The sequence below is a fragment of the Littorina saxatilis genome, linkage group LG2 (genome assembly GCF_037325665.1).
Source record: "Littorina saxatilis isolate snail1 linkage group LG2, US_GU_Lsax_2.0, whole genome shotgun sequence".
Classification (NCBI taxonomy): Eukaryota; Metazoa; Mollusca; class Gastropoda; order Littorinimorpha; family Littorinidae; genus Littorina; species Littorina saxatilis.
In genome coordinates this window covers 4477606-4503875 of record NC_090246.1, presented here as the reverse complement: position 1 = coordinate 4503875, position 26270 = coordinate 4477606, and the positions used below count along the sequence as shown (strand labels likewise).

The 26270-nt window shown below is 41.2% G+C and overlaps 1 protein-coding gene across 1 annotated transcript in view; it reads left to right on the top strand.

The window, feature by feature from the left end:
• Nucleotides 1-26270, top strand: part of LOC138960467 (uncharacterized) — a 143433-nt gene that overhangs the window by 93044 nt on the left and 24119 nt on the right. The window contains exons 8-18 of the mRNA XM_070332375.1: nt 1908-2822; nt 5139-5201; nt 6089-6151; nt 7293-7507; nt 8519-8688; nt 8792-9156; nt 9928-9996; nt 14145-14341; nt 16563-16638; nt 25352-25417; nt 25980-26027. Coding sequence (XP_070188476.1) covers nt 1908-2822; nt 5139-5201; nt 6089-6151; nt 7293-7507; nt 8519-8688; nt 8792-9156; nt 9928-9996; nt 14145-14341; nt 16563-16638; nt 25352-25417; nt 25980-26027 — 2247 coding nt within the window. The remainder of the gene's footprint in view (nt 1-1907; nt 2823-5138; nt 5202-6088; nt 6152-7292; nt 7508-8518; nt 8689-8791; nt 9157-9927; nt 9997-14144; nt 14342-16562; nt 16639-25351; nt 25418-25979; nt 26028-26270) is intronic.

Genomic DNA, 26270 nt, shown 5'->3' with positions numbered 1-26270 from the left:
GTCAGACACAGTGCAGACTGGGGCCAAACCAGCATGGCAGTGTAACCCAGGGTTGTATGATCACTTGGTCAGACACACTGCAGACTGGGGCCAAACCAGCATGGCAGTGTAACCCAGGGTTGTATGATCACTTGGTCAGACACACTGCAGACTGGGGCCAAACCAGCATGGCAGTGTAACCCAGGGTTGTATGATCACTTGGTCAGACACACTGCAGACTGGGGCCAAACCAGCATGGCAGTGTAACCCAGGGTTGTATGATCACTTGGTCAGACACAGTGCAGACTGGGGCCAAACCAGCATGGCAGTGTAACCCAGGGTTGTATGATCATTTGGTCAGACACAGTGCAGACTGGGGCCAAACCAGCATGGCAGTGTAACCCAGGGTTGTATGATCACTTTGGTCAGACACAGTGCAGACTGGGGCCAAACCAGCATGGCAGTGTAACCCAGGGTTGTATGATCACTTGGTCAGACACACTGCAGACTGGGGCCAAACCAGCATGGCAGTGTAACCCAGGGTTGTATGATCATTTGGTCAGACACAGTGCAGACTGGGGCCAAACCAGCATGGCAGTGTAACCCAGGGTTGTATGATCACTTTGGTCAGACACAGTGCAGACTGGGGCCAAACCAGCATGGCAGTGTAACCCAGGGTTGTATGATCACTTGGTCAGACACAGTGCTGAGACTGGGGCTGAATCAGAGCATCAGGGTTCTTTGTTAGTCACACTTCCACCTTACCCACATTCAGAGTTTAACCATATGGAGGTTGGCTTCAATTTCAAGATTTCAGAAGCTAGCTCATGAGTCTAGCTTGCAATTTAACAAATTTCATATGTAAAATCTACATGTATAAGGTGGGGGGAGGGGGGGGAGAGTAGGCTAAAAGGGAGGCCAGAAGTAGTGATGAAATGGATTGAACGTGGAGAGACCTAAGCAATAGAAAGAGGAACAAAAGAGTGAGCTGTGCGTGTGCGGAAGAGATAAGTATAGGTGTTGAATGCCAAGGCGGAGCAGCGAGATTAGTGCGAGCGATGCAATGAGATTAGCGAGAGCGGCCTCTAAGCGATCCCAATTGCTTGCTGCCCCGTGAAGTGAAGACTTGATTGATCTGCCCCCAGCATGCAACACCCTTCCCTTCTCAATACTCCCCCGCTCTCATCGCGGCCCTGCAATCACTTTGCCGCTAGCTGTTTGTCTTTTCCAGTCTTTGTTGTCGCCCCTGTTTTCAGCGTGCAGGCTATCTTTATGCAACACACTGCTCTATGATAGTCTAGGATTTTGTGTTACTCCTGTCTGGTTAATGGTTAGGTCAATATTGACAGAATGACAGTTATGGCTGTGTGTGCATTCCATCATTCATGTTGTGTTTACAGTCAGGGGCCCTATTATTATCCCCCATTTTTATTTTATTATTCCCAATTTGTCAGGTTGACTTTTTCAACTGTTGCTTCATTACTGAATCTAAATTTCTCACAGTGAAACCAAAACAGTGAAGAAAAAAACACATTTCCATGTGTAAACGAGAGGCAATAAAGTCTTCAATCTCAAAATTGAGCCATTAACTTGAACCTGTTTAGTCCGGGCTATACAATTTTGAGTGTCAGGTAAACTGATTGTTCAGGTAACGATTGTTGAAATTGTTCACGTAATGAACGTTGAAATTATTCAGGTAATGAATGTTGAAATCCAGGTGAGCTTGCCATCCTGTGTTTGGGATTGGCGTTGAGTTCTACTGACAGTGAATGCTGAGTGAGTTCAGTTTGAGCGGTTCTGATTAACAGGAGGAGTTTCTCCACGTTGTGTTGCCGTGTGTGTTGCAGCCTATGGTTTGGGTTGTTGAGGCTGGTTTTGACGTGTGTGTCTTGCTCCCAGTTGACCGTTAATTCTGTCTTGTCACGCAGAGATAAGTGTAAATCAGGGCGGCTACGCTCCTCGGCCCTATGAGCCCCCGCAGGCCTACTCAGCGCAGTCGTCGCCCGGTGGCGTGGGTCCCTTCGCTCGCAGTCTGAGCGTGGACGAGGGCCGCAACGTGCCCATCATCGTGCAGACCTCCGCCCCTCGCCCTTTTCGCCCCCAGCCGCACCGTCCTCGCAGGAACAGCGAGAACGCCGACTCTTTCTACCACGTGCGAGCGGCCCACGAGCAGGCCCCCGAACCCCAGCAGACACATTTCCCCCCGTGGAGCCAGCCCCCCCAGGAGCCCTCGCACGGTGGGAGGAATTTCGCAGTAGGCTCCTACGCCACTCTCCCTGCCAAGTCTTCGTCTTCCTCATCGCAACAGCAGCAGCAGGCGCCACGCCTACACCCCCACCACCAACAGCAGCAACAACAGCCCCCTCCTGCAACATCGTCTGGGGGCGGTGGGTCAGCGGTGCCCGTGTCACAGCCGCTGTCGGTGGACGCTGACCAGCCAATCAATGACTTTGACTATCACATCTACTCCACACTGCCCACCATCAAGCCGCTCAGATCCACCGGGCGTCGTGGGCCCTTGGACCTGCCCGAGTTAGAGAGGGAGAAGAAGTTTCAGGACTTTTCCAAGCCCCTGTGGACCAACACGGAGCCCTCCCACCCTAGCGGTGACGACAGCCACTCGGACAACGAGAACGCGGTGTCCAGCTCGGACTCTAGAGACACCATTATCGCTCGTAGCGACGACACCCGGTCCTCGCACACTGATTCCACGACCAAAGAGAAGAGGTCCGAACCAAAGATGATTCCTGTGCGCGTGGTGCACGAAGATGGTGGCAGGTCCCACCGGGCCAACAGGTCGCCCGCAGAGTTCGAATCCATGGAACAGCCGTGGGGCAAGAGAGGTAGGGTCATCCACAGCTACTGTACAGGGAGACTACTCTGTGGCTTGACTGCATGGAGTGTTGTCCCCTTGGTGTGCTAACTGCAGCGTGCTTGCCGTGTTTCACTTGATCCGTCAAAATCAGCGTTAAACTTAAACAACCGCCTTTTGTGATGATCTGCATGAAAAATTGCTGTGGAAAATTAGCTTGTGCTTGACTAACAACCGCGCTATCCACCTCAGCACCTGATGTGACTAACAGTAGTTCAAGCATGGAGCGGAGAATAAAGCATCATGTTGATGTGTTGCTGACTTGTTCATGAGCAGAGTTGGTAAGCTCTGTAAGTGAAAATTGATTGTTCATAAGACATCGACAAGACTGACTATAGCTCCATCAGGGTCTTTGTATGGTGAGGACCTGTCTTGCATGTTCCATAATTTTTTCATAATTGACAAAATTAGCATTTAAAGTTGCAGAGGAATTCAAAAAAAGTAATAAACTTGTATAATAATATTATAAAGTCACGTCATGGTTTTCTGGAAATACGTTGGAATGGAATGGAAATATAATACAATGGAAATACGTTGGCGCAACACATTTTACCTTTTGAGGGCCTCCAGAAAACGAATGTAACATATCAGAATTGATAACACATGATGTAGCTTGTTTTCTTCTAACCTATGTTGGATTTTGTTCGTTTGTCTTCTTCTGATTCAGTGAATTAAAGGGACAGCTTTTCTTGCTGTTAACTTGCGACACATTGCACGTTTAAACCCCACAGTAGAACTGCCTTGAAATTACTGCTTTGTTATTTGTTGTATCGGATTAAATCCAGTTTATTGTTTGTCAACGGGTGGTTTGTTTTGTTGTGCTCTACTGTTACCTGAATACATTGTAATATATATATGTGAATCATAATATAATAAGCTTTAGAACAGCCGCTCCCAAGAAGAGTTTGATGTGATGATACAAATAACCTCTATGTTGAATTATACTCGCTCACAATAAAACCGGCACTGGGAATGATACTGAGGAAGTTTCGCTGTTTTTCTTTAACTTCTATCATTTTATGAATATATCTGGAGTAAATATGTAGGTTTTCCTCATTGAAAGTTGAATGTGATAAATCATAGCATAAATCATTAAATTTAGGTATATTATTTGAAATACATTGTATAAACAGGTTGTGTAATAACTTTGAAATGTGTCTTTTGGGTGAACATTCTATTCAGCCATGCATCATTTATTTCACAGTCAAATTGTATATAATTATAAGCTTCAAATCTCACGCAGATGTTTTTAAATTTTGTAATCATCAACACCATTATCATCATAATAAAATCCAGTTGTTTCAGCTTGTGGGTATAATTAAGCTGTTGTTTCAGGGGATGTCGCTGTGTTGTTTGTAACATTAGACCCCATTTAAGCTCCCTTAGATTGTGTGATCTTCCTTCTACAACCTGACTGATATGAAAACGTTTCCTAGACCCTCATTTTATTGTTAGATTGTGTGGTAAGGCACATGAAACTCATGACTCGAATGTACATTACAAAACATTTAAAAGTGGCTTTTTTGCTTTGAAAAATGAAACACTGTGCAAAGTGTAAAATGTGGCAATTTCATGTGCCTGTGGGTTGCAGTGGTGATCTCTCCCTGGCTTAGAGTGATTTGCTTCAGTGGTCACTATATCAGTGTGAACATCTTTGACTTTCTGGCTGACCATTTCCTTCTTTGCTCATCGCACTATTTCTTTCATCTGTAAACATAACTTGTTTCATTTTATTCCAGGACTAACTTTCAGCTGTATATGATAATTGCAGATTATTTTTATTTCCATACATAGGTTCATCTCATATCTGGGCTTAAACTTTCAGCTGTAATAAAGGCTGTATTTCACTTGCATATTTCTCCTTGTTTAATTACTGTAAAAATTTCCATTCAGTAATAAATTATTGATAAAACTATTGCATACAGAGGGTTTTTCCCCCTTCATTTTTATTCCTTGCAAGTAGAATATTTCTGTGCTGTACGAATTGATATATTATAATAATGTTAATACTGTGTTACCACACGAACTATAAATTAGCATTAAGTATCTTTTATCATTGACATCTGATGCATTGTCAGTTTATGTAATACCAGGAAAAACTTGGGATCTCTCTGTGTAGAAGTTGTGCATGATTTGGACAGGACAATTTAAACAGTAACATATGTGTGCTTTCACAAGCGTGAAAAGGCAGGAGAAAAAGATGATATAATTCTTTTCAGAAATGACAAGACTGCCAGCATGAATGCAAAAGCTGCAGTAGAGTGATGGCGGTGACTTTGTGTTTCAGTTGTTGAAGGAGCAGCAGACAGCTTTACCCATGCGCCATCAGAACCCTTCACTTCAAGTCATGGTAACGCCTACCTCTCTTTATTTGTGTGTACATGTGTGTGTGTGTGTCAGAGCTTTACCAATGTGCCATCAGAACCCTTCACTTTCTCTCTCTGTGTGTGTGTGTGTGTGTGTGTGTGTGTGTGTGTGTGTGTGTGTGTGTGTGTGTGTGTGTGTTTGCAAGCAAGATGTTTGTGGCTGTTTGTCTAACTCTCTGTCTATATGTCTATTTCTTTTGATCTACTCCCAATGGAAAATGAAGAAACACAGAACCTTTTTCATTTTCAAGCTTATACCAGGGTTTTCATATCAAATGTGAAACTTTGAGAACATTTTGACCTAAGCTTGGAATAGACTTCATCACAGCAAACTGTCTTTACAGCCTGTTGCTTTTTATCAGAAGAAGAAAAAAAAACTTCCACAATCATTAATTTTCATTCCTAGCCAGGCTGTTGTCAGAGGTCGTTGCAGGACACAGTGTTGTCAATACAAAGCTCTGTGTATATAATCTGCTTTAGCTTACACGGTGGCTGGACAGCAAAGCCAGTGAATTAAAGTATTCATAGAGATGTCCGTGACAGCAGCACATGGCAACACGTGTATTCATTGTTACAAGCTCTGTCACATGTATGTAGGTACACAAGGTGAGCTGGTTAATTACGTATCAACAAGATACAACAAAGTGCTGGTTATTCCAGGTGAAAAATTTTCAACGATTTCATTCGTTCTTTCAAGTAAATAACCAACAGAAATCGAGTCATCTATAAAACAGAACAATGAAACAAGTTGATGTTCTTGGTGTCAGCAGCGGAAAATCTCTGACTATTGATATTTTCAATCTCTGCAAAGTGAACAGGCTTAGATGACTGATTTATGAGTTTTTATTGACGTGTTGTTTGTCTTTCGCAGAGAAACCGCCAGACTATCAAGTCAATGGATTGAAGAGCCCCAGCTTTACATCTTCAAAACGAGGTTGGCAATTACTGGATTCAATGCAGTTACACCCAAGGGGTTGAAGTCATGTATAAAGAACGCATGGAATTCAAACAGAATAATGTATGCAGTGTGCTTGATATATCAGGAATAGTTTTCACCTTCACTCAGACATTTTCTTGTATTTTGGCAATTAGGGTAATGGTCCAGCCAATCAATAATTTATTTCCGTTTACTTTGTTCATAATTATTTCTTTAATAATTAACTCATTATCTCCCAGGTACGGATACATCCGTACCCACTCATATGGCTCTATCTGACCAGGTACGGATATATTCGCTCAGACAATTAGCTTCAGGTGCTTCCTGTAACGTCTATCTAACACCTGCATTCCAGCGTGTTGATACACAGAAACAACACAGTTGCTACACAGTTTCTACAATTCTGAGTGGCCTGTTGCAGCACAGCTGGTCTCGGCTAAAAAAAAACTTGGTCAACATAGGTGGGGTAGAAAGTTTACAGCCTCCCTCTCTTGGAGATCACAGCTAAAATAACTGCTCTGCAGAATTCTGGCAGAACTCGATAACCAACTGTTTGTGGGTGTGTGTGGGGGGGGGGGGGGGGGGGGATAAAGGAAGGGGAAGGAAAGTTTATTGTGACGGGTGTTGCTGTAATTAAGCTTGGAGACTCAAGGGAGGGTGACAAGCTGCTGAATAATGCAAATCATTTCCTGATACACAAACACAGTGCTTTCACTGGCATGCATAAATGAAGCAAGGAATCGATACTTGCCTTGCTGTCTGTGAGTGACTCCTTTAAGCTCCAGAGAGTTTTTGAAAACACAAGTACTACATCATTTTATCGTATTTGTCAAAGAAAATAAAGGCTCGCAATTTCCTTGGTATTATGACTTTTGTTTGATATTATTTTTATTCCTCAGCCAACAGAGTGCTGCTCAATAGTAAAACCTTGTAAGAAAACGTTTGAAAGACAGCCAGTGGGAAGTAAATCTATTTCTCTATGTAAATTAGTTTAAAAAATAAAAATGCTTTTCGATTCTTTTGTAACAAACAATAATTTATTTATGTATGTTTTTGTGAGGCGCTTAGAAATGTTTTAGGATTTGCGCCATATAAATATCCTCGTTATTATTATTTTGTCCTGTGTGTGTTTTTCCAGGCGTGTGGTCCCCTGGGGTGGGTGCGTTGAGTCCCTCCTCTGTCAAATCCGAGCCGGTGGGCAAGTCGTTTGACGCGTCCAGCCCGCCAGAATCTTCGCTGAAAAACATCCCTGCCGTGTGGAAGCCCGGCGGTAGTGGGGGAGGAGCCAAGAAGGAGTTCAGGCCTGTCAGACTCAACACCAACGCAAAGCCTGCAGAGCGCAAAGCATCACAGGTTAGTTAATAACTGTGGAAATAAGTTCATCCAGAGAATGTCCAAACAAACAATACGACAGCGTAGCATCTTGTCTGTCAGCAGCACTTCAAGTAGTCCTAAGTACAAGTCTAATAACAAATTTCATCAACTGTTTTCTCAGATTTTTGGTTCATTAGGTCGGTAAATTTACCCCCATGCGTTTTAAGACTCCCTCCTTTTTAAGACCTGATTTTCTCGGATTTTTGGAGGTCTTAACCCTTAGGCTGGTTTACTTTACTTTATGTATACTGTCACCTGGTTGTCACGACATATGTGGCGCTACTAGACACCTGTCAATTGTAGAGTTGTGTTTGTGATGGGGTCTGGCTGCTGGTTAGACACCTGTCAATTGTAGAGTTCTGTTTGTGATGGGGTCTGGCTGCTGGTTAGACACCTGTCAATTGTAGAGTTCTGTTTGTGATGGGGTCTGGCTGCTGGTTAGACACCTGTCAATTGTAGAGTTCTGTTTGTGATGGGGTCTGGCTGCTGGTTAGACAGCTGTCAATCGTAGAGTTGTGTTTGTGATGGGGTCTGGCTGCTGGTTAGACAGCTGTCAATCGTAGAGTTGTGTTTGTGATGGGGTCTGGCTGCTGGTTAGACACCTGTCAATTGTAGAGTTGTGTTTGTGATGGGGTCTGGCTGCCGGCTAGACGCCTGTCAATCGTAGAGTTGTGTTTGTGATGGGGTCTGGCTGCCGGCTAGACACCTGTCAATTGTAGAGTTGTGTTTGTGATGGGGTCTGGCTGCTGGTTAGACACCTGTCAATTGTAGAGTTGTGTTTGTGATGGGGTCTGGCTGCTGTCTCCTTGTAATGCTCTTGGGAACCTTTGCATACCCATAGCACTTTTTATAGGGCTAAGAACTTAGCTCTAATTGTTTGATTGGCCTTGCCTCCAAAGGTGATTGTTGAGCTTCGTGCACTCGGTTTCACTTGTGTCTGCCCTTCACAGGACTCTCTGCTGCAAACCTGATTATTTCTGCCCTTCCCAGGACTCTCTGCCCAAGTCTGATTATTTCTGCCCTTCACAGGACTCTCTGCCCAAGTCTGATTATTTCTGCCCTTCACAGGACTCTCTGCCCAAGTCTGATTATTTCTGCCCTTCCCAGGACTCTCTGCCCAAGTCTGATTATTTCTGCCCTTCCCAGGACTCTCTGCCCAAGTCTGATTATTTCTGCCCTTCCCAGGACTCTCTGCCCAAGCCTGATTATTTGTGCCCTTCACAGGACTCTCTGCCCAAGCCTGATTATTTGTGATTTGTGGAGGTCTCAAAAGGGGTGTTGGAGTGAAACCTGTGTCTGTCCTTCCCAGGACTCTCTGCCCAAGCCAGAGGAGAGCTATGCGTGGCAGCCCAGGAGGACGTCATCAACGTCAGATTCTCTGGACGGGACTCACCTGCCCACAGCGTCGCTGAAATACACCCCTATGACGACCGCGACCACCACCCTCGTCTCCCCCGACACCAAACCCGCCATGTCTCGTGCGGGCAGCAGAGGGCAGCGGATGGGTGATCATTCTGGGACTAACGGCAGTGGCGGTGACGGTGTGTTTCATGGTCACAAAGACGACGGAGAGATTCATCTCCCATCCACACAGAGTCCCTACATCACGCTGCTGCAGAAAAGTCGAGGTAGGTCAATTAAGGTCGTGAAAGTGGATTGGATTGGATTTTGGCAGGTTGGGAGGGTTGAAGGACAATTTGTGTCAGGGTTGTTGTCTGTACTTCTATGCAAAACTCCAACAACAGGTAGACTGCTAACGTTCCAAAATTCAGAATCAAAAAACAATTAAAAAACAACGTACAATTCTTGGTTTTTGACTCTGTACTTATATGCGTTTTGAAGTTGGCCTTAAGTTTGACTTTTTCAAGAGTGCTTTGTGATTTTCAAACTTCATTATTTTGGGAGTTTGTATTCTACTGGATGGCTGTTACATAATGAACCGGTATGTCTTTCAAAAGAGTTGATGGGAAGAAAGTATTGTTTCAACAAATATACACAACAAAGATCATAATTTTGAAATCCAACCAAAAAGGAATTGTGTAATCCTCGTAATGCATACTGTAAAGTTTTTCTTTAGAATCCTGGAATGATCTGATAGGTATAGTTTCTTTCTTGGGAACGGATCTATCACCTTCTCACGGACCCTTTATGTAAATATGTCTAAAAATGGTATTTCCCGTTATACTTTCATTTGTAACTTGTGTTGGTATTCTTGTTATGGCTGCGTATCTAAATCTTTCAGGCTGTCTTGCTGTTAAACATCAGTCTATTACTCGTTTACTGCCTCAGTATTATAATGAATACAGCCATACAGTACGTACCTCGTTGCATTGCCCACGGTGGTGAGAGTGTTGACAGACCATATTACCGGCATTGCCTGCATGTCCCTGCTCTTTCAGAGAATGAGACCCAGGGGGATTTGAACTTTAACCATATAGGCAGCAAGAAGCCTATCATGGTGTCTTCGGGTAAGATGTTTGTCTGACCGCTTGGCCCAATAACCACACACTGGGTTACCTGTACAACTGCTTGCCGCTTGCATAGAGTCATCTCCATCACAATCATCCCATGGTCACGTATCATCCCTTTTAAAACTCATCGTCAGGTGTCATCGCAACTGGAAAAAGCAACTCATGATCAGATGTCTTCGCAACTGAGAAAAGAAAAACACGGTCATATGACATCATAACTGAAAGCTCATGGTCATATGACATCATAACTAAAAACTCATGGTCATATGTCATCGTAACTTCAGAGTTCTGAGGCCAACAACCAAACCATGCCTATGTGGATTAGTGCAACCATCCCCATTCTGTTTGTAGAGTATCAGTGATGAAACTTTGGTTCTCTTGGTGTGTACTAACGTGCATTGAGCGTGCGAGTCGTTTCTAATGTGGTGGGAATCTCTCTCATTCATGCAAGCCGACAAAGTGAAAGGTAAAACATTAGTGTTTCATTCTGTGTCGCTTGTCTGTGTTTCTTTGCACAGCGCATACACACTGGGGGTATGTCATGTTGCTATGGTGGGTCGCTTTGGGCTGGATCACAAACTGTCTGATGTATCCGTACTTTGTATTTGTAAATGTGATGAAATCAATGGGCGGTTCTGGTGAGGTTATGCCCCCTCTTTCTTTTGGCTGGTAACTGGCGCCTCGTGGCAAGATCACACGAGAAAGAAAAAAAAACTTGCATTGGTCCCAAATAGCATATGTACAGCCTGTTCCAAAAGAAACGCAACCAACCTGTTTGCAAAATCAAAGTGCAAAATTTATTTTGCAAATAATATTTCATGAAGTTACATACGTGACGACATAGGGACAACTCAAGTTTCAACTGAGCTGGCAATACAGTAGAAAATAGCAGTGACTTCTTCAGCTGGACTGACGGCAGAATGCCTCGTTTGTCTAAAAATGAAAGAGAGCGTGCTATTGGCATGTTGTGATTTGGAAATGTACCAAAAATGAAATATGTAACTTCATGAAATATTATTTGCAAAAGAAACGCTGGTGGAGGACACATCCGTTATTAAACGCAGAAAAGACAGCTGCGTCAGAAAAGGGACATAAATTGTGCTTCAATTGTCATTGTTTTCCACTTTTATTGTTAAACCTGTTTTGTTCCACATGTTGTGATTTGGAAATGTACCAAAAATGAAATATGTAACTTCATGAAATATTATTTGCGAAATAAATTTTGCACTTTGATTTTGGAAACAGGTTGGTTGCGTTTCTTTTGGAACAGGCTGTATATCGGTTTGGTAACAGTTCGTGTGTAAGTCGTTCATTTTATACGGTAAACAGACAATCGTCGGTTCTGGTGAGGTTATGCCCCTTCTTTCTTTCGGCTGGTAATTGGCGCCACCTCGCGGCAAGATCACAGGAGTTTTCTCGCTTTATCACCCCAGAAGCGCTCATTGAAGCATGACATTGAACAGAGGGGAACTTTTAGAGATCTTAACTTTCGTCTGCTATTAAAAGTGTGCATTTTTCTGTAAATCCATGTCCTTAAAATAAATGATTTGGCTAATTGCTCAATAATGCATAAGAGATAACTAAAGATACAATAAATCAGGGAATTATGCACAAATTGCCTCTAAAAAAAAAGAACTCTTTTTCCTTTTCTAGCTTTCAGTCTCTATCTGTTCAACGTTTATTTATGATACGGTTGTTTTTTGATTAATTATTTCATAGTACAATTACTTTTTTTTACTAATCATTTCAGCTAGATAGCTCGTTTTGGGATTTACTGTCCTTCATGACTCTTGAACATTGTTTACCTTTGTGTCTTTTCTACATCAGGTACCTGTAATCTTAGTTTTTGTAATCTTAGCATTTTATATAGCGTATTTTCCGGGTTACAAGGCGCTACAGCGCATAAGGCGCACCCCCTTCTTTAAAAAAAAAATTGTAATCCAGTCACCCATCGGGCGCAGGGGGGCCGATAGGGCGCACCAAAATTGAAAAAGTATACCGGTAACAAACGGTGGAAGAATGAAAATACGCCGCACATCAAAGGAAGAATACAGAGTGGAAATATGTGTGCTCTGTGTGTGCGGCGAGATCAAAGGCAGGTCCATTGTGATGCCTTGTTTATAGACATTGACCTTCTTCCCAGTGGTCAATGACCCAGTTTTAGCTATGAGAGGTGGTTCCCCTGTCATATCTGAGAGAGGAAACACTTCCTGCACCGGGGTCAGTGACCGAGTTTATTAACCTATGGGGCGGTCTCTTTGATGTCTTGAGAGGAAACTTGGCAAGGGTAGTACCTAGTAGCTGAAACATGCATTATCACAAGTTGTTTGACTGGTACTCAGGCGGTCTCTTTGATTTTTTTCGTATTTCATACACGGATTAGGATTAGGCCCATACAAGGCGCAGGGGTCAAACTGGAGGAAAAAAAGCGCCTTATGACCCGGAAAATAGGGTACTCTGGTTATTTTGGTTTTCCTTAGCTTAATTTTTGGTTGAAATGTTTTCTGTGAATTTACTTTCACTTTTGATTTCCTTGTTTTTCTGTGATCCTCTATCTGTCTCTGTCTCTCTCTCTTCTCTCTCTCTCCTCTCTCTCACTCTCTTTCACTCTCTCTCTCTCTCTCTCTCTCTCTCTCTCTCTCTCTCTCTCTCTCTCTCTCTCTCTCTCTCCCTCTGTCTCTCACTCTCTCTCTCCCTTTCTCTCTCTCTCTCTCTCTCTCTCTCTCTCTCTCTCTCTCTCTCTCTCTCTCTCTCTCTCTCTCTCTCTCTCTCTCTCTCTCTCTCTCTCTCTCTCTCTCTGTGTCAGTGTGTATTACATTTTACTCCATGATGACAACATCCCCAACAAGAGTGAGCTAATGTGTTGATCCATCCAGTTGTATTAATACCACAGACAGACAGAGAGCTCTCAACATTGGTGTTTAACAACAGATGGGTCTTGCATTAACTCATGTTTTAATTTGACTGTCGTCTCTAAAAAAAAGAAAGTTATGGAATATAAATGTTGTGCTTATAGAAAGTGACTATTCAGTATGCTTGTGGGTTTCCCATTACATGAAACAATGTTGTCACATTTGAATGCAGATGATACTAACAGTAGACAGAATGACACACCTGTCATGCCGGTTATGTTCTGTTCAGTTTGTTCCGTGCAGAGCTCAATGTTCAACCTGGTAGAATGATAACAATAGCAAAGAGTGGAATCTGTTTTCTCTCAACCTTCATACTTTTCTCTTCATAGTCATTTTTTCATAGTTATTTTGTGCCGTGTTTTTGTTTTCTTCACACGATTGAATTTTGGCAGATTTTTTGTTTTGTCAAGATGTAGGTAGTGAGACTAATGACTCATTTTATTTTCCTCCATTTTATTGCAGACCATAGATTTGTCATGTAAATTCACAGATTTTAATTGATGTCTCTGCGTTATCTTCAACATTTTGCTGAATTATATTCATCAAGATAATACGAGATATTTTGTGCGCAGTTCTTTACTTGCGAGCCACACATTACAATGGTCTTATGTTGCATTTTTAGTCTAAAAGAAAATAGATGCTTCCCTTGTAGCTGTGATTGCAGAAGATTTTCTTTTTGTGAGCATTTCTGCAGACATATTGTAGACATTTGCTTTTGATTCATAAACATATTCAGAAACTGCAGCTCAATTCTGGTTACCAAGACACAGAATATGTAAACTTGAGAAAAGCCTTTTCTGTAACTTTTTTTTTACTGTATTTGTGGTTGAAAGTGGCTGTAAAAGTATCAGGATCTTAAGATGCAGTAAAATGTCTGTGCTGTCATGTCGTGGCGTAAACAGTTGTGTCAGGACTCGTACACACTTTCTAACTCACATACATACATGCTGGTTTATGCACACACACACATGACTGAACATGAGCACGCGCACAAGCACAGATGCTTGCATGTGTGCACATGCATGTGCACAAACACACACACATACACACACACACACACACACACACACACACACACACACACACACACACACACAGAGTACTTTTTATTCATCAATGAAAAGTTCCCTATTTAACCATTTCCAATGATTATTTCACTGCTCTTATCAACATATTCCTTGTCACCCCCTTCAAAAGAGACCAGCAGTAAAACGTTGCCTTAACTCATTGCAGAGGGTCACATCCCCAGAGGAGCACAGTACCTGGGGGAGAAGGTGACGGTGGACGGCAACCAGCAACACACCGACACCTTCTATAGCATGCCCACCGAGGAGAAAACCATCACCACAAAAACCGTGGAACACAAACCGGTCGTCTACGAAGGCATCGGCCCCGTGGATACAGAGGGAGTTCCACTAGCGTTTAGAAAGGTAAGGCCCCGTGGATACAGAGGGAGTTCCACTAGCGTTTAGAAAGGTAAGGCCCCGTGGATACAGAGGGAGTTCCACTAGCGTTTAGAAAGGTAAGGCCCCGTGGATACAGAGGGAGTTCCACTAGCGTTTAGAAAGGTAAGGCCCCGTGGATACAGAGGGAGTTCCACTAGCGTTTAGAAAGGTAAGGCCCCGTGGATACAGAGGGAGTTCCACTAGCGTTTAGAAAGGTAAGGCCCTGTGGATACAGAGGGAGTTCCACTAGCGTTTAGAAAGGTAAGGCCCCGTGGATACAGAGGGAGTTCCACTAGCGTTTAGAAAGGTAAGGCCAAACAAAAATATATCTTGGTTTTGGGTAACCCGACCGACCCTATTTTTTTCCCACTGACCCTAAAACTTTTTTTTCATTTCTCAAAAAACAACAACAAAAACCTCTGGCACATTTTTGCAAACCATACCGAGTCTAAAAATAAAAAATAAAAATGAAAAAAACCGACCTACCAACCCTTTTTTTTTTGTGGTCATGTTACCCTAAACCTACATATATTCAGTTTTGTTTGGCCTGACGTGATAAAGCCACGGTCAGGGGATGTCAAATTAATATGAAATCTGGCATTTTAAAGCACTTGGGTAATAAGATTGAAGAACATGGATACAGAGGGAGTTCCACTAGCGTTTAGAAAGGTAACGTTATAAAGCCAGTGTCAGGGGATGTCAAATGAATGTGAAATCTGGCATTGTAAAACACTTGGGTAAGATTGGCTTCTTTGAAGCTGACCAGGCTGTCGTGAGAAAGACTGCATTTTATTAAACAGGAAGGTGGTGACGGCTCAAAGATTGAGTCCTTATTCTGATCAAATATTTAAATATACAATTAATTAATGACAAGCAGAAAAAAGAAAGGAAGGACGACAGTTATGCAAGCTGACACGAAAGAGGGGATGTTTTTTGTTGCTGGCTACACAATCACAGCATCTTGACCAAATGTCTTGAATAACGTCACTGTTTTCATGCATAGATTACCACATTGCATATATCACCACATTGCATACAGATTAACACTTTCGCGACGGGAGGTGACTAAATTAGTAACAGCGCTGACACGCCCACGGACGGGAAGTGACTATTTGAGTAACAGACATACAAGGTACACGACTCGTGATTGCTTCCCGGTTTTTGAAGCTTGCAATAAATTGAGTTGTTTCCCTTGATACACGTGACTTGCTCTTTCGCCATGTGCAAATTAGAGAAGATTTGAGTGGTTTTTTCGAACAAAAAAAATGAATCGAAGGCGAGCCTTGTCACGGGAGGAGATTCTCCGGATGTTGGATCTTGAGGATCCTGTAGATCATGATTCCGACGTGTTGTTTTCGCCTCAAGAAAGCGATTGTTGTTGCTAGTATGAGTCGGCAAACTACACGTGGTAGGGTGGTACTGCATGGATCTTGGAACCGTGTAGTTGCAAGGGGGGCGTGGCAGCACTGATAACAATGGATGGCTGGAGCCTCCTAATCCTTTTGGAAATGTTCATAGGTGTACAGTTGGGACTTTGTTGTGAAAATGTGACTTATATTCAATATGGATTACCTAGACATCATTTGGTGAGTGTCACAGTTTTGTTTCATTTGAGTCAGGATGCTGTGAGTGAATGCGGGATTTGCTTGTTTTTTTCTTTGTACTGTCTCCTTATTTCTGTGTAGAATTTTAACAATATTTCAGCTAATTCATAGGTTTTACACCTTGTTTGGTTATAAAATTATTTATAATACTTTCTGTTAAAAAATAACTTTTAAAAAAGCAGTGGAAAAGAAAACACACACAAAAAAACGTTAAAAAACACAAATTATCCCTCTTTCACCCCCCCTTTGCTAAAACAAATCGCGTGACAAACTTATAAATAGCACGACTGAACTGGGCATCCATTTTTTAATTAGTACACAAAATTTGGTGGTGATTGGACTTAATTCAAGCTTGCTAGACAGATTTCTTTACAGTTACTGTTTTTTGGGAAGTTTCTTGGTGGCAAGCTTGGGCAGGCAGGACGTTAACGCCGTGGCAATGCTAGTCACAATAGTGTTAAGGCAATAAAAGTCGCACTGGGTTTGAAGTGGGTTACAAACTTGATGAGACATGTTTTAAAGTATTTCTCTCAGGCCAAATTTTCTGTTTCAGCAATGAAGTGTTCATAGCATAATCATGTGTATGTTTTTGTGTGTGTCAGAATGTGACGGAGGAAAACCAACACGACTGGTACAAACAGATGTACAAGAGTTTACACCGCACGGACAAGAAAGAAGGTAACTTTGGACACATAACTTTGGACACATATAACCCTACCTTTCATGTTTATGTGTCCAGTTTTCCACATCGTTCCACCTCCTATGTGGGAGATGTTGTTTTCCTGTGTATCAAAACCTCCACACATAATGTAACGGTGTGGCTTAATAGCAGAGTCCTGGGTATATTTTGTTGCACTTTTTAATTGTGTCAGTCGTACTGTCAGGCTGCTTGAATAGACGTGAGAACTTTGCACAGAGTGTAAACCTCAGCACTCCCACCCCCGACAAGTTCCACTACTAGAAGTATTCATTCATTTGGTTTGTATCATCTGTCAAGATTGTGTTGACTGTGTTAGTGAAGCAAGACAAAGAACAGTGGTTTGTATCATCTGTCAAGATTGTGTTGACTGTGTTAGTGAAGCAAAACAAAGAACAGTGGTTTGTATCATCTGTCCAGATTGTGTTGACTGTGTTAGTGAAGCAAAACAAAGAACAGTGGTTTGTATCATCTGTCCAGATTGTGTTGACTGTGTTAGTGAAGCCAAACAAAGAACAGTTTGTATCATCTGTCAAGATTGTGTTGACTGTGTTAGTGAAGCAAAACAACGAACAGTGGTTTGTATCATCTGTCAAGATTGTGTTGACTGTGTTAGTGAAGCAAAACAAAGAACAGTGGTTTGTATCATCTGTCAAGATTGTGTTGACTGTGTTAGTGAAGCCAAACAAAGAACAGTGGTTTGTATCATCTGTCAAGATTGTGTTGACTGTGTTAGTGAAGCCAAACAAAGAACAGTGGTTTGTATCATCTGTCAAGATTGTGTTGACTGTGTTAGTGAAGCCAAACAAAGAACAGTGGTTTGTATCATCTGTCAAGATTGTGTTGACTGTGTTAGTGAAGCAAGACAAAGAACAGTGGTTTGTATCATCTGTCAAGATTGTGTTGACTGTGTTAGTGAAGCAAAACAAAGAACAGTGGTTTGTATCATCTGTCCAGATTGTGTTGACTGTGTTAGTGAAGCAAAACAAAGAACAGTGGTTTGTATCATCTGTCCAGATTGTGTTGACTGTGTTAGTGAAGCAAAACAAAGAACAGTGGTTTGTATCATCTGTCCAGATTGTGTTGACTGTGTTAGTGAAGCCAAACAAAGAACAGTTTGTATCATCTGTCAAGATTGTGTTGACTGTGTTAGTGAAGCAAAACAACGAACAGTTTGTATCATCTGTCAAGATTGTGTTGACTGTGTTAGTGAAGCAAAACAAAGAACAGTTTGTATCATCTGTCAAGATTGTGTTGACTGTGTTAGTGAAGCAAAACAAAGAACAGTTTGTATCATCTGTCAAGATTGTGTTGACTGTGTTAGTGAAGCAAAACAAAGAACAGTTTGTATCATCTGTCAAGATTGTGTTGACTGTGTTAGTGAAGCAAAACAAAGAACAGTTTGTATCATCTGTCAAGATTGTGTTGACTGTGTTAGTGAAGCAAAACAAAGAACAGTTTGTATCATCTGTCAAGATTGTGTTGACTGTGTTAGTGAAGCAAAACAAAGAACAGTTTGTATCATCTGTCAAGATTGTGTTGACTGTGTTAGTGAAGCAAAACAAAGAACAGTTTGTATCATCTGTCAAGATTGTGTTGACTGTGTTAGTGAAGCCAAACAAAGAACAGTTTGTATCATCTGTCAAGATTGTGTTGACTGTGTTAGTGAAGCCAAACAAAGAACAGTGGTTTGTATCATCTGTCAAGATTGTGTTGACTGTGTTAGTGAAGCAAGACAAAGAACAGTGGTTTGTATCATCTGTCAAGATTGTGTTGACTGTGTTAGTGAAGCAAAACAAAGAACAGTGGTTTGTATCATCTGTCCAGATTGTGTTGACTGTGTTAGTGAAGCAAAACAAAGAACAGTGGTTTGTATCATCTGTCCAGATTGTGTTGACTGTGTTAGTGAAGCCAAACAAAGAACAGTTTGTATCATCTGTCAAGATTGTGTTGACTGTGTTAGTGAAGCAAAACAACGAACAGTGGAACCCCCTTTTAAGACCTCCGAAAAATCTGAGATAATCCGGTCTTAAAAAGGAGGGAGTCTTAAAATGGGGGTAAATTTACACAGGTTATGATCAAGAAATCTGAGAAAATAGGGTCTTAAAAGGGAGGGAATCTTAAATTGGGGAGTCTTACAAGGAGGGTGTCCACTGTAAAGCAAAGCAAAGACAATCTAAGTATTGCTCCCACCCTCCCGGCACTGGGGAAAAGCTGATGTTTCTCGACTTACAAGGAGGGTGGTCCACTGTAAAGCAAAAACAATCTAAGTATTGCCCCCACCCTCCCGGCACTGGGGAAAAGCTGATGTTTCTCGACTTTATGCTATACCATTGTGTAACTCAACATTCTTCTTTACTGTGGAAATGCAACACCATTTTCTCCCTTCAATTAATCAGATATGTCTATTTATTCTACCAACTTGTTTTTCTTAGCCTAGGAAAATTGAGAGTAGAGATTGTCAAAACAAAAATCTATTTGAACAAAAACTAGCGATTTATTCACATTTTTATATTTGATCCCCTTTAGTTATGTGTCGATGATATGAGAAAAACAAGATTGAAGATGTTAGTCAAAAGAGTGTGTGTGCTGGATTTCTTGTTTGGCTTACTGAGTGGTACTTTGCAGTTTGGTATTTAGGTAGTCTGCTTTACAGATTGCACAATATCCTTTCGCAGTTTCATTTATGTTTCATTGCATTTATGGTTTCTTAGTCTTGACATAAGTGGGTAGTTTCTTTGGGTTTTGGAGTTGTTCATTCTATATATTATACTGTTAGCGCTTGTACCAACAGTTACTAGTTCCTTATTTTGTTTCCAAAATGTTTTTTGAAGATGTAACCATATTTGAGAGTGCTTCAGTTACCTGCCCTTGTTTCAGGGCATCAGATCCGCAATTTCAATGTTTATAGTTATATTCTATTTTCTTTTCCACTTAATTTTTTTATTTTGTTACACTGATATCGCTTTGCCTTACTTAAAATGTGTGAAATTTCTGCCAGGAAATGCCAGGCATTTGACATTTTGTATGCAGAGTGCCGCTTCACAACTATATGTCTTTAGTCTCTTGCTGTTGTGTCTAATCACAAACAACAATTATATCATCACATGGATCATGAATATGCATAAGTGCACGACCCCTGACTGGCTGGGTCCAACCTTACTGCACAGAAGCCTCTGGCACTTTGCTTGTCTCTTTTCCAGATCGGCTTGGAATAAATGATATGATAGACTCCATTTTCGAGAAAGCAGGTGCCTATATGTTGTTTACTTCACTGCCTGTGTCTGTTGGAATGGCTCAATCACCTGCACTCCTCACTCACTAACTAATCAGTCACCTGCTCCTCACTGGCTAACGGGGTGTTTTTCTCCATATTTTTTCCACATTTTATCCACACGCTTACTGTTTGGTGGCTGGGGCAGGGTAGAGCTGTGCTGTGAAATACCCCTTTATCCTACATACATGAGAGAGACACCCGTGAGATAATAATCACACGTGTGTATATCATGTAAATGAGGTCATGTCAAGCAAGTCTGACAGGGACCTGTTTTTCCACTCCTTATGATGCCAAAGTCACTGAGACAATCGTCATTATAGAAACAAAAATTGCGCTCGCTAATTACCCTCGATGAATTTTTAGAACTAACACGTCACGCCACACTTTCAGAGTTACGTTTCTTTGCTTTGACGTAATAGATTGCACGAGGCTTTAGAAGAGATCGAGGTTCCAAAACAAGCGTCTTCAATTTAGCTGCCTCGACTGCAGGACATTTTCAGTAAAATAAACGTAAGTACAGTATGTAGGATAAACAGAATACTACATGGCTTGCTGTATCGTACCAGATTTACACTCGTTGCTTTTTCAAATAGTGAACAGCTCGCTTTCGCTCGCAGTTCAATATTTTAAAAAACAACTCGTGTAAATCTGGTACGACACAGCAAGCCATGTAGTATTCTCTATATCTCTATACCTCTTCCTGTCCAGAGCTCCACGGCAGCTAAACACTGGTTTCCATGCTTGCCGCGCTGTGGAAACAATTCTTATTCACTATTCACAAATATCACTGCTTCCTTACACAAGTTTATATTTGTCCCACCCACTCACTTTTTCATTTGCTTTCCATGCCCCCCCCCCCCCCCCCCCCCCGCCCCCAACCACTTACACCCCCCTCATTCCTTTTGAAGTTGTCTCCCACCCACTCACTTTCTCACTTGCTTTCCATGCCCCCCCCCCCCCCCCCACTTCCACTCTGCATTCCTAAGAGCACACATCACGGTACCTTTTAGATGATGCACACATACTATCCCTTTCAATCTGACACAAGAGGCTCAGTCACAGATCATTTTTATTTTTTCACCCCCACCATGTCTTTCACAAATTGGAAATCAATCACAAAACTTTGCACTTTAGACACCTCTTGGCTCTGGCCCCCAGCAATCACCTCCCCCTCCCCGATATCCCCAGTTCTCTCCCCTTGTGTGCGACTTGCTTTGACAATAAGACTAACGGCCTGTGTTTGAATCTAACTACAAGAGACATGAGTGATATGTTTGGAACTTAATGAGCCTTACCACTAACTTGTACATGCTGACTCAACATAAATTAAACTCTAAATTTAAAGCATGTACTATTATATCAAATCAGAATAATATTTCAAAATAATGTGCATGTCCACATACATACATTAAACTTTCAATGAGTGTGTTAGACACTTTCTCAGAATCAATGGATGAAGTACATGCACATTTTTGTCGTCCATTTTCACACTAAATTTTCAGATCATTTAATTGTAAAAAAACAGAAGATCTTAATTCGGTTAATGTCCTTTACTCTAGTTATGCGTACTTCACATGAAACATTAAACACAAGGTTTATCATTCATCTCTTACATAATTTGATTGACAACAACACAATGAACAAGTACTGTTTATTAGTTTGAAACTACTGCTTGCTTGTTTGAATAGACAGTTACCTTGAGCATAGATATATCTCTGCCTTGAGCCAGTCGAATTTAGAAGCAGCCGAAATTAAAGGAAACCATACAACACACTTTCTGGATTGGTCTGGAGTTCGGGTTTTTCATGTTCTTGGGTGTGGGTTTTTTCCCTGGGGCTGATGTTTTGTGCTTTCTGTTTGCAGTCAGGATAATGACAGACGTAGAGAGAGATAAGGAACGTAAGTGTAGAACTGATCTCTGAATTTACGATTCAAGTGTTATTCTGCCTTCACTGTGTTTTCCAAATCTTGTGACTTTTGGGGTGACAAATCAACGACATCGTTCTACCCTATAGTTATCAACCTTTTCCCCATCTTTTGCCTCAGCCTTCATATTCTCACCCTCTCCCAGAGTTCCAGTAGATTTCCCCTCCTGCATTTCTTTCCCCACATAGAAATGGGTATCGGAGTGGAGTATTTATTTGTTTATTAATTTATTATTTGTTTTATTTAGCTTCTGATTTCTTTCTTTCTTCGTTTTTCGTTTTCTCTTGGATTAACTTTCTTTTTTACACAGTTCCATATTTGATACCCAAAATGAAACTTTGAATGGTTCAGGTGCAGACAGAGTTCTTTTGCTAGAAAAATAGTCTTTGATTTTGCCTCAGGTGGTGGACAGAAGGGATTGGAAAGTCTTTCAAGATCTTTGAACAACTTTGCAGAAACATTGTTTATTTCTCTATCTCAGTAAGTAAGGTGCAATGTATTATCGGGAAGTTTCCATGCGTCTGTTCGTTACAAATAACCAGACTGTGGCATTAGTTCAGGTGCTCCCATTGAAGAATACATTAGAAGGGAGGTAACACTGCTATTTCACAACTCAAACATTGACAAAAGGGAAATAACACTGCAATTGCTATGCGAATAAGTAGCACAAGAAACGTAACATTGCAACACTGCAATTGCTGTGCGAATTAGTAGCAAAAGAAACATAACATTGCTTTATATGCCTGCTTGACTGTGTGAGTGCGCTATCTGACTTGTTCATCCTCACATTAGCATTATTTAATCTGAGGGAATTTCATTAATTCGATTTCCTAAAGAACATTTGATAACTGGCTAAATTGATGAAAGCAGCATGTCATTTCAAAGTTTTCGATAGGTTTATAGTTGATACTCAATTCTAAAACCAAGCTTGCGTGGCAACTCTTGCTGATACTAATAAAAGAAACTAACCCCAAAAGCTTGTGCTATTGTACTAATGAATTGACAGCGAAATGATCCTAAATGTTGTCCCAAACGCAATGACTTTGTGTCACTGCCTCTTATACAGGGAATAAAAAAAGGATTGCATACATAGAGTATTTCCTTGCCTCTAATGATGCTGGATAACATGGACAGATATTCCATTCACTTTTTGTTGTAATTAAAAATGTTTATATCGTGCAATGTGTGTTTAGATATTTGCTAGCCGTTGAATTTTGTTTAGATTAGACAGAGCATTTCTGGTATTTGCAGTGTATATAGTTCAGTATGTTTACTGATGAGTGTTTAGATGTGTTGAGCTAGTTGAACAAATATTGACAGTTTTCTGTATGCATTCCTTTTGTCAGTCAACGACCTGAGTAAACTGGGTACGTACCATAGATGTCGGCTTCTCACAGTGGTGTGATAGCTGTACTAATGTCGCTTATTACGTGTAGTATCTGTATCTTGACAGTCTTGTGATGATGATGGAGAAATATCTTGTGTGGATATTTGGTTTTGTGTCATTTGTACAACGTAGACTTTTATGTTGTCAATCATATTTTTGTTGCCATTGGGTTGCAGTGATATTATGTACTGTGCCGTGGACAAATGTGTATCTTATGTTTAATGTGGTTTTTGTTGTGTGGCTTTATATAGTGTTTTGTTTCAGCTGTCAGTATTTGCTTTTCTTCGTCTGAGTGAGGTTACGTGTTTCAGCGTAAAGTTTTAATGGACAAAGACAACAGATAGCAAGACAATGCCCAGCACAAAATCTTAATTCTTGTAAAATAAAGTTCAGTTAAGTTGTTATACTAGAATATCTGTTTGAATTAATTTGACAGTCTTGATTAAATCGTACAAGTCAGCTCAAAACAAAAAAGAAAATGGCAAGTTGCCTGTTTTATACACTAATTAAGTAGGTACTAGGTGCCCGTGAGGGAAACTGATGTAATGTAAGTTTTTACATAGGAGTGTAAACCTGCCCCTTGTATGTTTTACATTATCCTCTCTCTTGCCTTGACAGTCTTCCCCCAAATACGTAGATAGATACCATTTTATGGCTGCAGTAAACAGAAAACATGAAGGCACAAGAACAGTCATGCATGGACTGCTTGGGTGCACAGTCAAAGAAAACGAAAGGAAATATATGGACTGCAAGCTTGTGGAATCTAAAAGAATTAGAATGTAACATATTCAGGGGTCGACACTAATTATTTGGCCTGGGGCCACACTGGCCCCAGAGATGGAAATTGCTGGGGCGGAAAACTAAAATCTGGGGCCCACTCTCAGTATTCACGTGCGGCAATGCATTGTCTGTTTTTCTTCATCGTACTGATCGAAGCCAGGGAAATTCTTTCAACCATTTGACATTGAAATTACGACAGCACTTCGCGCTTTTGGCTGCATCGGTCTCCTTTTTTCGTTTCTCTCCACCCTGTTCTTCATCTTCATTTCCATGTCTTTTTGGCATTTGAAGGCGATACTTATCTCTCACGCTAAAGAGCGCAATCTGGGAGTTATTTCCCTTGCGGAATTGTCCTTCGACGATTTCAATGTTTTTTTTTCTTGACTGCGGCATTGATCGTAACGCAAATTTCAGTGACGACTTTGACTGCCGATTTTTAGTGATTGGCTCTGGCATTAGAATTTTCGGTTTGTCATTGTTGGAATTTATCCTGGGGCGGAGTGGGCCCCAAGCTTCGGCAATGTTTGGGGCGGAACACAAAACTCTGGGGCTTTCCGCCCCCCGCCCCCGCTAGTGTCGAACCCTGATATTAGCCATTATCATTATCTGTATATACAATTGTATAAAAGTATCCACAGTATTGTAATCAGTGCTATGAATGCATGCCTTTCTGGTTTTCATTGTCATATAAGAATACAGTCTTGTGCAATCTTTTTTTTCCCAAGCAATGTTGCATGGTGTTTGTAATTGTGCTTTCCAAATCCTTTATATTCCATAAAACGTTGAATATCATCAAAGTCTTGGAGACTCTTTGTGTTGTGATGATTTTGGAGGAGAAAAAAATGCTAAGCGTTGTGGAATTTGATACTTAAATATTTCTGGCATGGAAAACAATTTTGAAAGTGGTATTCACTCACTTTAGAACTGGCATTAAAAGCGGGGAAAAAAGAAAACATACGATATTGTGAATTAGCCGTCATTGATGAGATTTGAGTGTGCGTGACCTTTGCTAGACATGTGTATCGTGGTGTGTCTCGACCTCCCAAAAAACAGGTTTGTGACGGCTGAAGAAGAAGTCGACGGTATCTCATTTGTTTCTTGGTCAGTGTTATTCTTTGCTTGTGAATTACGTACTTTTGCTGGATCAAAACATCAAAGAACAAAAACAAACAGGCCCACAAAACAACCTCACTTTTGACCAAAGCTTGCTCATCTAGTGACATTTTCACTGGGTTTTTTTTCCAAAGGTTTATCAAACAGACTTTTGACCATTAGCTGGACTAATTAGTAAGATACACAATCATTTTGCTTATTTGTTCCACAGAAGAAAACAAATATCGTCCAACGTACAAGTTTCCTGATGACATTTCGGATACAAAATCAGAAGAAGGTAAGGCGAAATAGATGAATATTTTATGTTGATGAAAAAAACTGATTGCTTGGTCTCATTTCTTTGGCTTGGCCTGGAAGCATTGTTCCACACGATAGTAGGGTTTGCAGGATTAAGTCACAGAGTCTGTGCATTTCTTTCTGTTCATCATCTTGGTCACGACTCCAGGCACTCGAGCCCAAGAGTTGTAGTCATAGAAGTCTCTCTGAATTAATCATCAAGCTCATCGCACTTGCTTGAACAAGCTGTGACGTGTACCACAGGCAAGGCCCTGGTAATACATGTATTACTATTTTATTCCCCTTACTTCACGTAGAAGGTCGGGTAAAATTCGTGCTGTGCCCCACGAGAAGGCTACCAAATTTCACATAGTTATGTTTGTATCTACTGTAACATTCAATGTAAATGTATCTGTTCAGTGGATTGGGGGGAAATAATCTTTTATCAATTATCGTTGTTGTTTTCGTTGTTGTTGTTGTAGCTTAATAATAGTGATACATAATGCGTGCTAAGACATCAAGTAGACGCATGAAGAGTGAACAGAACGTTTCATTTTGTGCAGACTTCAACCCGTACCGACCATCGTACGAGAGAACCGTCAAATCGAAAGGTATAAAGCCATCTCTTGTGCTAAGTGCAATCAATATTTTATGTCGAGCAAAGGAACAAGCACTCTTTTATGTTTACAGTTATCAATATTTTATGTTCAGCAAAGAAACAAGCGCTATATCATGTTTACTGTTATCAATATGTTCTGTTCAGCAAAGAAACAAGCGCTATATCATGTTTTCTGTTATCAATATGTTCTGTTCAGCAAAGAAACAAGCGCTATATCATGTTTACTGTTATCAAT